Source organism: Simochromis diagramma, unplaced genomic scaffold, assembly GCF_900408965.1.
Source record: "Simochromis diagramma unplaced genomic scaffold, fSimDia1.1 OVJJ01000481.1, whole genome shotgun sequence".
Taxonomy (NCBI): Eukaryota; Metazoa; Chordata; class Actinopteri; order Cichliformes; family Cichlidae; genus Simochromis; species Simochromis diagramma.
The window spans coordinates 1,387,665-1,406,000 of record NW_024386898.1 but is presented as its reverse complement, the minus strand read 5'-3'; the positions used below and the strand labels follow the sequence as shown (position 1 = coordinate 1,406,000).

The following is an 18,336-nucleotide window of genomic DNA, read 5'->3' as shown; positions in this document are numbered from 1 at the left end:
TCCTCAGAGACAGTTAGAAAGCTTCTGTAAGCAGAGGCAGATCTATACAAAGGCAAAATTTTAGACCTGGCTCACAAAACCAGGTGTTGCAGCTGGATTTTCTAAAATGTGCCGCTCTCTTTTCTATTTTCTTTAGCCAGTTCACTTCATCTACTTTCTTCTTGTGACCTTATCTTTTTCTGAGTCTAGCCGGCAGTGAATATCTGCAGCCCACTCCTCTTTCCGACAGTGCTATTTTTTTGTTTTTTAATATTTATTTATTGTGTAAACCTCATGGCCTTAATTAGAAACAATATTGGAACTGCAATAAATTAAAAAATAAACATGTTTTTTTACACTTAATATCTTACGGAAATGGTGTTTACTGATTGGAAAAGTATAATTAGAAATAGTTGGGGAAAAATGTAATTAAAATTTGCATTTCAAATTCATCACCGTGCAAGGTTAATTTGTAAAGATGAAAGCAGCAAAAAGTTTGAGAAATATCTTTTTTTTTTTTTTGTGTGTGTGTAAAGTTTCCCTTATGGCACCTTCTCTGCGTATCCTCTGCAGGGCTCTGTGTGCATTAAAGAAAACCTCTCAGCTGTTGTAGTGGAGGATACAAAGGCAGTTACAATGAATGATGGTTGAGGTCTCGTACGGGGCACTGGAGGCTGATCAGCTCAGAGGGCCACTCCCATCGCCATGTGACATCACATGCTTTCATGTGATACGCTGATCTGCTGCGAATCTGGAAAGCTTCCATTTGAAATTCCAATTTAATGGAATTTGTGCTGCAGAACAGAAAATTCAGTCAGTAGTCATGTGAGATGGTATGCAGATACAGCCAGCAGAGCTGCAGTCAAGCTTTCAGCACACAAAAGATGACTGGAAGGAAACTATTTGGCCCAGTAACATTTGGTAAGATAAGAAGGACTGTGCGTGTTGCAGAGGTTTGTGTCAGAAATGGGTGTTTTTTTTGTTCTTTTAAATTAAGTACATGTTGAAGATTTTATTAACCAAGCCCTCCTGTGTGTAGATTATTGTATTGTACGCAGGTTTGGATTAGAGGTGAAATGTAAACATCCAAGTGTGAACACTGAGTTATTGGATCTGTCTGATGGAATTAATCATGTCTCAGTCCTGAGGCCGTGTCTTGAATTCGCGTTGTGCTGCGTTACAGAAATTGTTCTGAAACGGTGATTGAAGGAGGTGTGTGGTTTACAGCTTATGGTGCACGTGGTTGCGGCAGGCATGCACATACAAGCCTGGAGCCGCTCTAAATGGCTTTCTTAGTAGAATAAGCACAGTTTCCTGTTTGATTTGGTATCAGTACGAATCAACAGTTTCATGTTTGATCATAATGAGCGTAATTGGAGCATTGATTTGTTTTGCTCATTTATACAATGCCTTGTATAGTCTGGCTGTTTCAGGGGGGTTGGGTTTGGCGGTTTTTCATTCATCCCATGGTTTTGTGTCGTAGATCTGACGTCACCAGTGGATTGTAAAGGGAATGCAGTTTTACAAAACAAAGGCTGAACTAATGTGATTACATCCTTGTTTTGTCTCATTAGTTAGAGCTTCACAGCCATCTCAACATATTATGGCAAAAGGATTATTTGTTTGTTTGTTTTTGGAGTGTTTTTTGTCCTTTTTTTTAGAGGTAAGTGAGTGCTTTTGCTAAAATCAGATATTCACGTGATTCATGTGTTTTCTTTTACTTGAGAGAAATTTACTATCGTTCGTCTGAGCGAGTTAAGTTATAAACACACTAATAGCAAGGTGTATTTTTACTGTTTGTCCACTAATGCTTGTGAAGAAGGAAACCAGAGTTTTTCAGTATTATAATGCTACAATCCGAAATATTTATGAGTGTTTTGATGTGTTTGTCTTCTGTTGTAGCTCAGACATGAGTGGGGCCAGTAACACACTGGCACGGGAGTTCTTGACTGATGTGCATCAGCTCTGCAGTGCGGTAGCCCAGAGATCGGAGGCACGGGAGGAAGATGAGGAGGAAAGTCACATGGTGGCTCTGGGCGAGTACCTGGTCAGGGGACGAGGCTTCCTGCTGCTCAGCACCCTGGACTCGATCATTGACCAGGTAAGGAGAAGTCAAGTGCACCCATCCTGACTTTGATTATAGAAAAAAAATCCATTATGTATTTAATTCCCCAAAAAGTTAACCTTTCTGTGCTGTAGTTACAGAGAACCCACAAACATTTATCATTTATGCAGCTTTGCCAACACCAGCGTATCAGATTCAAATTTCTCTTCACTTGACGCCTCTTGCAGCATCTAATCTCTTGATCAAGGAGAAACTGCAGATAGACTTTGCAGTAGAGAGATGCAATATAGTTAAAGCACATGACAGAAATGAGAGAATGGAGATATTTAATGACCATTATGCATTTATAAGACGCGATAACATTTTAAGAGTGAACAAGATGGGATTTAGTTGAGCATGCTGTATATTTTTAAAGTTTCCTGGAGTTTGATGGTTGTCAGTAACTTTCTCTATGCTTTTTTTTTTTTTTTAAGTGCCTGGAGGTGACTACTGTTGTGATGTGGTGATATATAAATAACATTGGATTGAATTGACTGCTTTTCTATACTTCTAGAACCTTTATTCACATTAGGGGACTTCCAGGCATTATAGCCAATTCTTTTACTACCACAGAGCCAGTATTTTCTGTTTGTTCAAAGGCAATTTAGGCTCCTACAATACATCTGCTTCTGGTGTTTGCACAACTTACAAGACGGTTTTATCATAAGAGGAAACTGGCGATGCCCACACGCTGTTGATGACATGAATGATTGCTGAGAGACGGTCTTTCTGCTTCTGCTATATGCAAATTATTGATGCAAGTCTTTATAGAATATATGAGTTGCACTTAAAAATGCGCGCGCGCGCGCACACACACACACACACACACACACACACACACACACACACACACACACACAAGCCCATTCAGCTATCTTAGTGAGGACCTTGATTGACATCATGCTTTCCCTAGCTGCTTACCCTAACCATTAAAAATGAATGCCTAACCCTGAACCTAAACATAACCTAATTGTAACCCTGACACTAAAACCACATTTTGAGCCTCAAAATGCCTTTAAATACCATCAAATTTGTGAGGAGCCGTTTGTGTGTCCTCACAAGTGATGGTAAGTATAGTAGAATGCAGATTTTGGTCCTCACAAAGATAGCTAGACTGTGTGTGTGCATTTTTATAATAGATCATAAAAGACAATTCCTCAAAAATTCTTTGTGATGTGGTCTGAACAATATTAGTACATAGAAATAAATGAAGGCCAAAGTTTCCTACCCACTGTCTATGAGGGTAAGTTGAGGCCTTTTTTGTGGTGCTCCTGTTAAATAGGATGTGCCTCTTTTAGACACAGTTTTTGTTTCCTCTGTTAACTGGCACCAGGCTATGACAGAGTGCAGGGTTTTTTCTGCCTACACACTTGTGTACCAGTCTTCAACTTCACCTTGGAGCTCACACTGGAGGGCACTGTGTGTTTCTTATATATTGATTTGGTCTGTGAGTGTTTTTTGTGTCAAGAAAGAGTTTAGGAGATTTTTCATTTGTTTATTTATGGTTGGTTTTTGCAGCTTTCACATGACTGCTGGAGCACTTCCCCTTGATAGTTTGTGTGAGAAAAAGATTTCGGGAAAAATGACCTGTCTATATCAAGTGTTTTCTTGAAAAAAAAGAACTGTTTGTCAGTGTCCCCACTGCCTCATGTTATTCATATCTTTTAGCTAATTTGAAGTAAATTTTCTATTTTTGTCCAAGCCTTCAGTGTAAAGCATCCATGTGCAGCTGTGTGCATCAGCAGCATCCCAAGTGGAATAAAGCCTTCAGAGACACATTATGAAGAACTTAAACTTTTCGAACAAATCAGGTTTTAAATCATAGACCTAGTGTGTGAGAAAATGTATTTTGAGTAGTGTTTATTCCACACGGTTGTTATGTCCTCCCAGACTGTGTCACCTTCACTCTGTTGGTTTAGATGATTCAGATCTACTCTGTAAAATTCTCTTTAACAGTAGAAGTGTTATTAGTCTTTACATTAGCAGAACAGGAGTCCTGTAGTCAACCATGTAACATCCTATTGATTTGAGGGTTTTATTAAATTATTTTTTGTTCCCTTTTAAATTAAGGTTGTGTGTTGATGTGTTAAGCGTCAGGCTTGTGTCGGCTCTTTGATTTCACCTTAATGGTTTACCTTTCAAATGATTACTACATATACTACAGCTAGAAAAAAAATGTATTACAGAAGTCGTCAATAAATGGTAGTAAAAGTATTTGAAAAATTCCAGAGTAATACTAACAGAATATCTAGTGAAGATACTACTGGATATGTGACTTGCATTTACTTACTGAATGTCGGTGTGAGTCATTTCTGTCTGCAAACAGTTAAAGTTGACACACCCATTGGAGATGTCCTAAAGAACAGAACCATCAAAGGTTGCGCTGGAGCACCGACGTTTTGAGCCAAGGCAAATAGGCACGTTGGCCAAAATATCTTACCCTGTATTCACATTTCAATAACAAGTACACTTGAGACAAAAAAGAACTGAAAACAGTTGTGGCTATAATGTTCACTTACCCCTGGACCAGAAAAAACCTAAGAGAAGCACCAATTAGAAACACAGAAGGAGTGGGACTTCATCCTCTGCCAAGGATGCTATTATTACTCTCCTTTGGGCATTTCCACAACAAAGGTGTTTGGTGTTGTGTTCATACTCTTCTATTATGAATCGTTAAGAAAAGAACAGCTTATTTTCTCCCTTCACTATCCAAAATGTACCTTTTGCAATAAATGGAGATGCATATTTGTAAAAAGTAGTAGCTGAATATAATACTTTGAAATGCTCAAAATGATCCTGGAATGAAATGGATTGCACTTTTTCTTTTTTTTTAATGCAGTCTAAGTCAGCGTGCGCTATAAACTAAACATCCTGTATGTTTTTGCTAAATCAGAAAGCTGTTTAATTCACACATGAAAGAGTAGGTTTATCATTTTTAATTAACACCTGGAGGAGGAATCCCCTGGATAGACATGAGCTCCCCGAGGTCTCAGAAGTAAGTCTGTCATGTAGCTGCTACATTGCTCCTCGACGCACTTGCATTGGAGATTAAATAACTAATTCAATAAAAGTGCATATAAAAATAAATAAAAAAATGCGTTATTTCCAGCTGAAGGAAGTTTTTTAAGTTTGTTAAATTTAGATGCAAGGCAGATTATTGTGTCTGGCAATAATCTATTCATTCTAACTGTTGAAAGTAGTGCAAACCAAGTGTGGTGGGTGTGTCTTGGTGTGACATTGGAGTGTGACCACAGGGAAAAGCAAAGAGAGGCTTTCTAGGTAAACTCAGTGTGCTTTGCTGCCCTCTCAGGAGCTGACCTGTCGCGAGGAACTGCTCACTCTGCTGCTGTCTTTACTCCCATTGGTCTGGAAGATTCCTGTGCAGGAGGAAAAAGCCCCAGGTCAGTGCCCACACATGACGTGTAATGTAACATTACCTAAAAAGTTTCCTTTAAATGTGTCCAATTCATAAGTATAAAATTAGCTAACCATTATAGTTACTGTTTCGTGTTCTAGCGTTTACATTATTCTTAAAAAATTATTACTATCAAGCAATCCCAAAAAGTTGATTATGGGAGAAAAGAGACTGAAGAAGTCACTTGAATGAATGACGAAACGTTTCTCCCACTGAAAGTGCTACGTTCAGGTGAACAGAATCAGCTTTCTGGGATTTACTTACCTGGATGATTGAGCATGCATCAAGACTATCAAGCAGTCTTCCAGCATCAGGTTTGGTGGGTTTATCAGTAATATGCAAGAGTCTTTACCCATTGTTCATTTCTTTATATTTTCATTGGCGAATGGGGAAATGAATGCAAGGATTTATGGAAACATGTGCAGACACACATGGAAATAACATATATAAGTGAACATTAAAAGTTTTCACCTTTATTCTTTTGCACAGCTTTAGTTGAGCTTCTTTGTAATTTCTTTAAGTAGCCTTCAGGAATAGTTCTCCAGTTTCTTTGGATGTTTGCTGCCTTTTATTCTGTTCTCTGTTAAGACAATCCCACACTCCTTCAATAATGTCGAGGTCCTTGACCAATAGTCTTCAGCTGTGTTTTTCTATCCATGCTTATGCTTTTACTGCTCTGGCAGTGTGTTTGGGATCATTTTCAAGCTGAAAAATGAAGCCATTACCATAATTTTTGCATTGATAATTAAATCTATTTTGGAAAGATCCCTAACACGACTGACTGAAATACAGCCCACAAAGCCCATAAACTCTGGAGAACTGCTGGTCAAGACCACTTACAAAACTTTGTCTCCTTGGAAACAAAATCGATAAAAATTGGGGGGAAGCTCAAGAGTTTTGCACACTACTGTATGTGAAGACACTGAAATTGGTTTTGACTTTAAATTGCGTCTCTAATGTCCTTATTAAATTACTTATTTTTATTTCAGGGCTGTACTTGCACAACACAAACTTTCTACTGTACTTGTTTCACAACGGATTAATCAATTTTAACCATTTACGACATTGTCAATGATGTTAGTATTGCAAGCACAAGCAGCCACAGAACAGGAGAAGAGCAGTGATTACAGAGTCCTGTGACCTCCAGATGACACTGGCATTTAGTACAGGGCTGCCGATCCTTTCTAACATGCACCCTAGACATTTTTACTTTAATTAATTCTTGCTTACTGAGAGTTTGAGCAAACAAGGTACGGCTGCTGAGATGCAGCTGAGCATTACACTTAGGAAGTAATATTTTTGATATTTAAAAATAGATATTTGCCCGCTGGTGTCTAACATTACGTGTCAAATACTAAAATGTGACATTTACAGCTGCTGAGTATACGTCTACAAGTATACTGGCTAAGGTATGTCTATAGGTAGTCCTATGAAAAAGTTGCCTTTTAGGTATTTGTACAGATAACATTTTGTACTCTTTGAAGCAATACCAATTAATACAAGTGTATTTAAACCCAAAATGTAACAACTTGACTGCATTAAACATTTGGCTATATTAAATCAGTAAATAAATATCAGACACTTGCAAAAAAAATACACCTGTATATATGTAACACTATCAGATCCACATAAATGGAATCCAGCGTTTGTGAGATCTAGGGTTGGGTATTTTCCTTTCTGTGGGAGTTTGTGGTATAATCACTCCAGTCGCAGTCAGGTTTTAAGAGAAAACCTGAGGGGATACCTACGAGTTAGTCAGGGTGATTTAAAAGTATGTTAGTCATGGTACACATAACAATGATTGGCTCCAGCAAGTTCAGATCAAGATCACTTGATGCGCAAAAAGAAATGAATAAAAAAAGGCCCAATGAACCCTCCCAGATTTTATCTCGGGATCTGCAGGTAACTCTTTCAACTATCGGTGACAAAGTGCATGTATTTACAATCAGAAAGCAATAGAAGAATTTTAACTTGCATGGGTGCAGGGCCAATAAAAGTCTTTTCTATCCAAAAACAACATTAAAGCTGCAGCTTGCCAGTGAACATATGGGCAAAGAGCTTACCTTTTGGAATATTGTGTGGTCACAGTAATGATAGGCTGCAGAGCACAGGCCAAAGACAGCTTTTGATGAAAATAACCCCATTCAAACTGTGAAGCATGGTGGTGAAAATGGTACGGCTTGAGGTCGCTCCTCTGCCTCAGGGATTTGGCAGCTTGTTGGCAGGGCTTTAACTTTCATTTTTCACTATCAAAGCTTACTTGTTGATGATGATGTGAAGCTATTTGTAAATGGTAATAGGACTGGCACTTTTCTACTTAATCTGAGCACTCAAAGCGCAGTCTGAGTGCTCAGATTGTAGTCTGAATGTCTAAACAATGTAGGACCATTTAATAGGATAGTGCTTCTAAGGACTCAAAGAAATCAACCAAGGAATGGTACAAAAACAAAAAAATGAGGTGGTGTTGAATGGCTTTGTCAAAAAGAAAAAGACTTTCTATTCCATTCCATTTAGATTTGCTGGGGAAACCCTGTATAAGATTTTTTTTTTTTTGTTATACAGGGTGCCATAGTAGTTTGAAAGGTTACTATATTTTATCCACACAAGCATTTCACATCTATTGGTATTTTTGTTGAAAAGGTTTATTTTGGTCTTGTTTAAGTATGTCACCTTTATCTGTAGACACCAGGATCAAGTGCTTGTCTAAATATTAAAACAAAAAAAACAATACTCTCACTTTGTGGGATTTTCTTACTTTTTTGCGATTTGCATGCACCTAGAACAAGTATGATAGATATGTATTCTATGTATTGACAGATTTCACCCTGCCGTCCCTGCTGGAGGTGTTCCTGAACCGGGAGGTGAAGGCCATCCCTCTCAGAACAGGGCTGAAGGCTGCAACAGATGAGCAGACCTCTGGGAAGAGATCCCGTGTTGCCAGCAGTACCTGGAAGTCACGGAGGTCCCGGCGGACAGCGCAGAGATACTCTGTGAAAGATGCTCGCAAGTCTCAGGTTTCTACCTCAGATTCAGAAGCCAACTCTGAAGACAAAACTGGCCCAGGTAGTGCACGGAGCCGAAGATCACATGGCTCCACCATCCAGGTAAGCTGTCAGCATCATCGATCAGACGCCTCGCAGTTCACGTCCACCGGCACCACCACAGAAACCATGAGTGCCCCATACCCACATCCCAGAGCCCCTGGATCCCAGATGGCTGACAGCGAAACCCTAACAGACCCAGCTGCAATATCAATATTCAATCGAATGGAAAACTCGCCTTTTGATCTCTGCCATGTGTTGCTTTCCTTGTTGGAGAAAGTGTGTAAATTTGACATGAGCATCAACCACAACCCTGGCCTGGCTGTCAGCGTTGTACCTACTCTCACAGAGATCCTTACTGAATTTGGAGATTGTTGTGGTCCAGGGGGTGGAGGAGGAGCAGGACCAGAGGAGCTTGCTGGAGGCTGGACAGAGGAGCCAATTGCACTAGTTCAGAGAATGCTACTACGAACCATCTTGCACCTGATGTCTGTGGATGTGAGTCAGAATGACAGCCTTCCAGACAGCCTGAGACGTAGTCTAACAGACCTGCTGCGAGCCACTCTCAAAATCCGGAGCTGCTTGGACAGACAGAGTAACCCTTTTGCTCCTCGGCCCAAGAAGACTCTACAGGAAGTACAGGATGACTTCTCATTCTCTCGTTATCGCCACAGAGCGCTACTGCTTCCAGAACTTTTAGAAGGAGTACTGCAAGTGCTGCTGGGTTGCCTGCAGGCTTCCACTCCCAACCCTTTTTTCTTTAGTCAGGCTCTAGAGCTCATCCATGAGTTTGTTCAGCACCGTGGCCTGGAGCTCTTTGAGACTACAGTGCTTCGACTGGAGGGACTTGGCAGAGCCAGAGATTCTAAAGTTGGAGGTGAAGCCTCAGAGAGGCTACGAGGCCTCATTGCAGGGGTCTTCAAGATTGTCAGTGCTGTAAAGAAGGCAAAGTCAGAGCAGCTGCATCAGTCTGTGTGTGCCCGAAGGCGCCATCGTCGCTGTGAATATTCCCACTTCCTGCATCATCACAGAGACTTGTCAGGTTTGCCCGTCTCTGCTTTCAAGCAAGCTGCTAGGCGCAACCCCTTTGAAGAGGATGGAGAAGGCGGAGGAGAGATGGAGGGTGAAGCAGTACGTTATCCTGAGCGCTGCTGCTGCTTGGCTGCCTGTGCCCACCAATGCCTGCGGCTCCTACAGCGCCTGTCCCCCAGCGGGCCAGGTGTGTTGCAGGTATTGGCTGGGGTGCAGGCTGTTGGAATCTGCTGTTGTATGGACCCCCGTTCAGTCGTAGGACCTTTACTCCATGCCTTTAAAGCTCCAGGGCTGCGTAGTTACCAGTCTCATGTTCTTAGTGTCCTGGGGAGACTGATCTTAGACCAGCTTGGTGGGGGACAGCCTTCAGAAAAAGCCAAGCTGGCCTCATGTAACATCTGCACTCTGGATAGCAGCCAGCTGCCAGGCCTGGAGGAGACATTGCAGCACGGGGAACTTTCAGCTATTTCTACCAGCCTGTGTTACCGCTCCCAGGGTATTCTGCCAAGTGGAGGGGGCACTGAGGATATGCTGTGGAAGTGGAATGCTCTGGAGGCCTACCAAGAGCTAGTGTTTGGTGAGGACTGGCAGCTTAGTCAGCAGATAGCTGGCCATGTGTGCCACCTAACTCAGAGGGGCAATGCTATAGTGCAGTGGCAGCTCTACACACACATCTTCAACCCTGTGCTGCAGAGAGGGGTAGAGCTAGCCCACCACGCCCAGCAACTGGGAGTTTCTACTGTCTGTACTCAGGTCTGCAGCTATCACACGCAGTGCCTGCCCGTGGAGGTACTACTTGTTTACCTACAAACGTTACCATCGCTTCTCAAATCAAGGTGAGCTGGTTCACAGGTTTAATTAGTTTAAAATATAATTCTCAGTTTTCCCTCTTCATCTGGCTGTGTGTGTGTGTGTGTGTGTGTGTGTGTGTTGTTAGATGTCAAAACCTCCTGAAAAAAAGCAGCACGTTCTTTGGTTATGAATATTTTCAGAAGCATTAGCAATTTATTTTATAAATTTCTTCTGAAAGACAAGTGATATAGATGTTTATTTCGATAGATATTGCATATTTCTTTCTTATGAAATGGATTCCTGTCCTTTTGATACAATGACCTAAAGCAAATATAATCCGCCAGTTCAAAGGAGGATACCTAATCTACTTGGAATTTCTTTGTCATTAGATCTATCCCTCCAGGTCATTGCTAATTAATGCTAATCAATAATTTAGCACTGCTTTGTGAACTCAGCGAGATGGAGAGGATTATTGACAGTTTATGTAAGAGTGTCGTGAGTACAGTAGCATAACATAGCAGAGGCAGATAATGTTTGTTCATGTGCTTTTATCAAAATGCTGGCAAATGTGAAGTTGTGTAAAACTGTATTTTTGGTTTTTGGTGTGGATATTCTCAGTTGTCTGTAGAATTCTGAGATGTTGAGACAATCCAGAGACATACAGGTTAAGTAAACTCTGAAACGCCCATAGAATGGGACGTGCAGAGGTTTATGCCTATGTGTTAACCCAGGTGACCTGCTTAGATTACATCTCAGCGGCCGCTCTACACATGCTGTGATTGGTTGCATGTTCTTGCGACCCTCAGCAAGATCGGGAGTGTTAAAAAATAGATGGCTGGATGCTTTGAGATGTTTTGTCAGCAGTAGGCTGATAGATTTCCTTGTTAAAATTCAGAGAGTTCTCTGCTCTCTGCAGGTTTGACTGACATCTGTGATGGGTTTGGTTTTTTCTCTCTCTTTTAACCAATCCTCTGAATTACATTTTACAACTCTTTAGAGCATAACAATAAACTACTCATATCAATGAGGTGTCTGGTAAAATATTTATTGATAAAAAGTCCACATGTGTTTTAACAGGAAAAAACATTAATAGCCCAATAGCTAATCAGTTTAACTCTGCTGCTATTTTTTCATTATGTTAATTTTTTTTTGAGACAAAATGCACAACAATTTACTTTTAGATTCAGAAAAGCATGAATCAAAATTCTCAGCTTGTGTCGAGACTTTTAGTTTAATTAATAGACTATAAATGTAGATCTATAAGTTTATATAAACAAGTTTTCACTTATCCTCAAAGCCCAAATGAAGGGGTATAACATTTACAATTAAAACTCTCTTTTATGTTTTCTGCAGCAACTTTAAGGTTTTTGTGCCAAATTCAGTTGTTTGGTATACAATGGATGTAGTTGTAGATCTAGTTGTATTGGTCTGTTTTATTATAACCTCAGCTCACAGAACACAGGATAGTTGGTGCGTGGCTTACTAAGATGTTAAATCTGTACTGGTCTCAAGGATGAAATTGAACGACCACATTTCCCCATGAAGTCTGCAGCATTTCTCCATGACAGGCTCCAAATTAAAAAGTCTTCATTGGTACTGAATTTGCAGTTGCATATGGTCAGACCTCACATCTTTGCACATGGTCACTCTCGCTAGGTTAGACTATACAGCTCCATCTACTGGGCTATATACATATTTGTTCCAAATATAGCTGCAAAGTTAGCTGGCTGCAAAGCGGTGATTAACTTGTGTTGTTTAGATTGACAGACAGATGGAAATTAGGCGAAATAGGATCCACAGATCATTTGATTTGGGGCACATTCATGTATGAGTTACACAAATTGGAGCTTCAGAGCCTTCAGTACTGCGGGAAAAGGTTTGAGCGACATGTGTCAGATTTTTCTGTCTTTCGTGGTCTCACAAACCGAGCGATTGAATCGATGAGGACTGAATTTTAATATTTGTGTGATCATCCTTCACGTGGATGGGCAAAACCAATTCTACTTAAGTGGTTTTTACATCACCTTCTTATGCAGTCTGCTCATGCAGGAAAAGTTATCGAAAGATAACCTGAAAGACGAGCAGCTTTTCTTCAAAGTTGGACATCATCTGATGCATTGCCCGCCACTGCATCATCTCCTGCTCTCGTTTCGGTTTCTGCGTAACAGGAATCATATTTTTCAGAAGTGAGCATTAAATATGCAGACTAATGAATAGCCATTCTGATGGAGTTTCAGGCCACTAATGAAAGGAGGAAATGTTGTGAAGAAGCAGATTTAATCAACGCTACATTTATTTAGAGGAAGACTGGAGAAGATGGGTTTAAATTGGTGAAAAGAAATCAACAAGTTAATAATCTGTTAAATTTGTTTTGTGTTTCACGCTCGCATCTCAAAGCTCTAACTGAACATCTGTGTCACCGCACACTGCAGAGAAAACTCCATGCTGAGATTAAAGTGGTTGTTTTTTGTTTTTTTTGTGGGATTTCAGTCCGTTTGTAATGTTAGCACTTCTCTCAAGTTGTTTTTCCACACCAAATGTTGATTTCACTCAGAGGTGATGCTTTATTCTTTCACCATAATTTACCTTGTGCTGTGATAGCGTCATTTATTATTCATCACAGCCTCAGTAGTGTGTGTATATCACCAGTAAACAAATTTAAAAGGGTAAGGTGTCAGCTGTGTTTTCCCAGTAAATATATGATTTGCCTTAAGATAACAAGTCGTGAATTTGTCTTTCATGTTGCTCAATAGAATAAACATGAAGCAGAAAAGACATTGGAGAACAAAGAAAACGCAGTAAATAAAGACTAGCAGGTGTGTCCGTGTGCATTATTGTAGATGATGACTTATTTATGTAAAGGTGTTGTGCTGGAGAGAAAATTATTTCTGCAACCTGAAGAGAACAAATGGAGTTGGCGTGTGAAGGCTTCTGCGTGATGAGGTTTTTTTTCTGTCACTGGCTGGTTACAGCACTTGTCTGATTGAACTGAGCGGTGCTTTTTATTTTAATAAGGGAGCGCTGCGGTAGGAGGTATTTGTGTGCACTCTACACATCTACCCGAGTTGTCAGCATGTTGTTTATTTTGCTGGCTAATAAGAAGTACAACTCCAGTTCCAAAAAAAGTTGGGATGCTCTGGAAAATGCAAATAACAGAACGCAATGATGTGCAGATTTCATAAGCCCATATTACATTTGCAGCAGAAGATAGAAAATGGATGTTTAAACTGAGAAAACATACAATTTCAAGAAAAAGGTTATTTTTAATTTGATGGCAGCGACACGGCTTGAAAAAGTTGGAACAGGGTCATGTTCACAATCACGTAGCATCTCCTCTTCTTTTAATAACAGTCCATAAACATCTGTGAAATGAGCTGCTGGAGAGAAATGTTGTCCCATTCTTATCTGATACAGGATTCTAGCTGCTCAACAGTCCTGGATCTTTGTCACTCTTTCCATTTCATGATACACTAAATGTTTTCAATTGGTGAAATGTCCTCAGCACCTGGATTCTTCTACTATGGAGCCATGCTGTTGTAGTAGATGTAGTATGCAGTTTAGACCTTCCCTAAAAAGGCATTGTCTGGATAGGAGCATATGTTGCTCTAAAACCAAGATATGCATTTCAGCAGTGATGGTGCTTTTCCAGATGTGCAGTACCATAGGCACTGAGGCACCCCCATACCATCAGACAGGCTTTTAAACTGAACGCTGATAACAAGTCAGATATTCCCTCTCCTCTTTAGTCCAGAGGGTGTGATGTCCATAGTTTTCAGAAAGACTTGGTACATTTTCTAAGTACAAATATTTTATATGTTTTATATGTTCTGTTGTCATTAATAATAATTCATGGCATTCTGTTTTTATTTACATTTTACATAGCTTCTCATCTTTTTTGGTGTTGGGTTTATATATATACCCATTCTTTATGAGGGGGGTAATAAATGACACAGTGCATTTTAATGTGAAAAACAACTTATTAAAATGTCCTTTTTGTTTAACTTAGTTTCTCATCTTTTGTATTATAGGGTGATCAGAGACCTTTTTATTAGCTGTAATGGACTCAACCAGGTGACAGAGCTTGTCTACTTGGACCAGACACGCTCTTTAGCTTTGAAGGTGTTTGAGACTCTGATAATAGGCAGTGGAAAGCAGCAGGCTGAGGGGGTGCTTCAGGAGCTGGAGAGTGCTGATGCTGAAGAAAGGGAGGCTGTCTTAGGCCTGGCTGAGGAACTGGGGTCCAGAGGCATCGGAGAGGGCGCACAGAGTCTCAGCAAGTTCTATGAAGGCCTGAAGGAGGCTTATCCACGACATAAGAGCCGTAGCGGCCAGGCTCGTGGACCGGGGCGCAGCCGAACAGAGATCCACCTCCATGTTATCAATCTTTTTCTATGTGTGGCCTTCCTCTGCGTCAGCAAGGAGGCAGATTCTGACCGGGACTCAGCCAATGACTCCGAAGACACTTCGGGTTATGACAGTACAGCGAGTGAACCTCTGGGTGGACGGCTGCCATATCTGTCCCCAGACAGTGTAGCCCTGCCCTCTAAAGAGCAGCTACGACGTGCCGCTGATGTTTGGTCAGTGTGTCGGTGGATCTACCTGGCCAGCCCTTTGTTCCAGAGACAGTTCTTCAGGCTGGGTGGACTGGATGTCTGTTTGCGCCTTATGGCAATGGTCATTCAGAAGCTCTCCTGTAAAACGAAGGATGGAAAAGCAAAGAAGAAGAGAGACGGCAAAGGTAAAGGCAGCCCCGATTCCACAGCCACTTCACTGGGACTGGAGGAGACTTCTCATGATGCATCTGAAACCAGCAGCACCAGTCCAGCTGAAGGAAAGACCAAAGATCCATCAAAGAAACTTGAGGAAGAATGGCAACTTCAAAGTATTCGTCTCCTTGAGGCTTTGCTGGCTATTTGCCTACACAGTGCTAACTCAGCCCTGCAGAGGATAGAGCCTGAGCTTTCTTATCAGGTATGTTGAGCAATGTGTTTAATTAACTAACCCCTAAACAGGCCAAATACGCAAAAAATTACTTTGGCTTAACTTAAATTGTCATGTCCTCTCGATTATAGCTCCATTCAGTGGAGGATACCTTGTTAGAAGTGAGAGACCAGCTCTCTCGGTCTGGAGTGGTGAACTCTGACCTTGCCATACCCCTGTTTGACTCTCTCCTGAGAGTGGCCTTGGCTGAGGTGTCATCCTGTCCCGATCCCCCTGAGGAGAAGCCAGAGAGGGTGAGTCCTGCCTTGGGAGAACCTGTGAGACAATAAATATTCTCCACTTTCATGAAACACTCATGTATAAAGAGACATGAGGTGCCGTCATTGTTGATCACATCTAATCACTCTATAAAGCTTTTGGCAAAATGTCTCTCCATTATTTGTTCGGCTGAATTCCATTTACTCATTAAAATTAATCTTTTTTTAAATCTCTTTTTAAAACCATTTGTTTTCGCTTGCACAATATGTGCCTGTTTTCACACTACTAAAAAGTCACTCATGAAATAAATATTTCAAATGACTATATTATGGCACTAAATGAAAGCTGCTATAGGTTCATTTATTGACCTTTTGTTGAGCAGTTAGTATCTTGGAGGCCTTTATTGCTCATATCTGTCCTGTTGACTCTAAAAACAACAGGCATACTTTCCTGCCTGTTTTTTACTTCTCTGTCTCTTATGTTACTGTTTTTCTCACTCTTTTAACAAATTCCAGAGATAATTCCTACTGATTTCAGCAACTTTGCAGAAGGGCAAAACAAAAGGGCAAATGCCTTCAAAGGTTTCAGGCAGGGCTGAGAACTGGAGAGAGAGTTGAGAGCCTGTGTGATCAGAAACAACTGCATTTTCTTGTGTGTGACCCCATGTTATTAACTCATCATCTCCCACCAGCAGCCACTATTAACCAGTCAGACGGACAATAACATACAGTACAAACACGAGTGAAAATTGTATGTTTCTTTTTGCTGCCTCTTTTGTCTGCAGAGTGAAGTATCTGTGCATCTACAGCGTGTGTTTGAGCACCGTGGTAAAATATAATGAGCAGTGGTGTTTATTTAAGAGGCAAGCGTACAATGAGAGGAAAACCATTTTCCACCCAAGTGTTATCAAGCATCAGTACTGCCGTGTAAGGCCACTCGCACTATGTTGCTAAGCAGCTGTTATCAGCCTGATGTACAACAACAGAAACTGTGAACGTAAATAATTGTAGCCCTTGTGTGGAGCCAGCAGCGGATGCAGCCTCATTTTAAAACCCAGCATGCTGCTGATGTTTCTTTGTTTTAGTGGATTTTACACTCTGCTGTCAGCTCTTCAGACAGACTTAGTTTAATTAACATATTGAAAACATTTTTTAATTCAATCAGTTATCTTCACACATGTTGACAGTTTCTCATTTGCTCAGTACAGATGGGCCTCTACAAACTCTCACCTCCTTAACAGTGCCACTATCAGTGCAGGCTTGTAAAGCGTTATTTAAGATTCGCAAGAGACATGAATCTGTTTTTTCATTTATTCCATAAATAAGGCAAACACAAACGAAAAGAAGCCGTCCGCACTTACATGACTGAAAGTAACTGTCTCATGTCTCTCAGCCCTAGACGTGTTTTCTTCAAGTCTTAAAATGCCTGTCTGACTAAGCCTGTTCCAACACAGGAGGATTTGGCTTTTTATATAATAGATTTACCTATTTCCTAAGAGCTTAGTTCTTTCTCAGTGAGCACTGGCAGACTGTGATGTTCGCTTAACCATTACAAGTATGTGCTTGAAGCACCGAGATTAGTCTTCCACCGCAAAGTTTGTCCACTGATTTAGACCAGTCTTTTAAAATGTTCACCCACAATTAAATATAAAAGCAGCCTCATATTAGTTTCGAAGGAATAGAGGTGTGTGATGCAAAAAGCCTCTTTGAACCAGGAAATGGTTTAGTTTGTCAGTTTACGTGTGTGTGTGTTTGCCTACATGCACATATGATGACTGTTCATGTCGAGGAACTGGGGCTGTGTGAGCGCCTTGCAGGTCAGCTGATATTTGTCTTATGACTAAAAATCTTGTACTTTCTTTTCCCCCCGTTTTGAGGGCAGTCGATTCGCCGCATCAGGCATGACACTCCATGTCATGCCTTTTACATTTTACCCTAAAAATACTCGATCAAGGAATTTTTTTTTTTTTTTTTTTTTAAAGCAGCATTGGGTAAGCTCTTACGAAAGCAATCTTATCTTAAGTGCTTGAAAGTTAACCAGCCATTGAACTTGGAGTGTATGGGATTGAAATTCATGATTTTTTTTTTTTCTTCTTCTCATTCCTACCTCCTCCTCTGCCTCACTTGCTCTTTCACTCTCTTCTTGCCAGAAGCTCCAGGTGTTGGCGGAGGGGGCGGCCCCAGCGGGCGATCTGTCTGAGGAGGTGGACGAGGTGCAGAGCTGCGGCGGCAAGCCCCCAGGGGAGGAGGAGGGCTACGACGCTGACAGCGAAAGCAACCCAGAGGACATGGCCAAGCAGGAAGAGGGTAGGTACACACTTACTACCCCACACGCACGCACGCACGCACGCACACACACACACACACGCATGCTTTTATTCTCACTTACTCCTCCTCAAGGATCCATAGCTGCTGCACATACCAAACCACTTCAGATATTGTTACTGAGGCTGGTTGCAGTTCACACTTATATGAGTCTTATTACTTTTCACTGCCTATTCATTTTTCAGTTTATTTTCTGGACGCTATAAATCATTTTTACTTCAGATGTTTGTCTTCTCTGCATCTTGTTTTTATTGGCTATAACAACAACAGACTAACCTCGATGGATTGAGAGGTCATGGGACCGTTATAACCTCTAAACCTGCTTGTTTTGAGTCTTGGGAAATCTTGTTTCTCACACTGTTAACTGTTTATTCGGTCTTTTTGCTGAATGATTAGTCCTTTCTGGAGTTCTGTGCATTCACTGGATGCTCTTTTTTTCAGTGCAAATGC

At 40.9% G+C, this 18,336-nt stretch overlaps 1 protein-coding gene across 1 annotated transcript in view; it reads left to right on the top strand.

Moving 5' to 3' along the window:
• lyst (lysosomal trafficking regulator) overlaps positions 1–18,336 on the top strand; it is a 60,891-nt gene that overhangs the window by 16,387 nt on the left and 26,168 nt on the right. The window contains exons 4-9 of the mRNA XM_040034391.1: positions 1,882–2,080; positions 5,394–5,484; positions 8,316–10,407; positions 14,392–15,334; positions 15,436–15,597; positions 17,712–17,868. Of these exons, the coding sequence (XP_039890325.1) occupies positions 1,882–2,080; positions 5,394–5,484; positions 8,316–10,407; positions 14,392–15,334; positions 15,436–15,597; positions 17,712–17,868 (3,644 nt within the window). The remainder of the gene's footprint in view (positions 1–1,881; positions 2,081–5,393; positions 5,485–8,315; positions 10,408–14,391; positions 15,335–15,435; positions 15,598–17,711; positions 17,869–18,336) is intronic.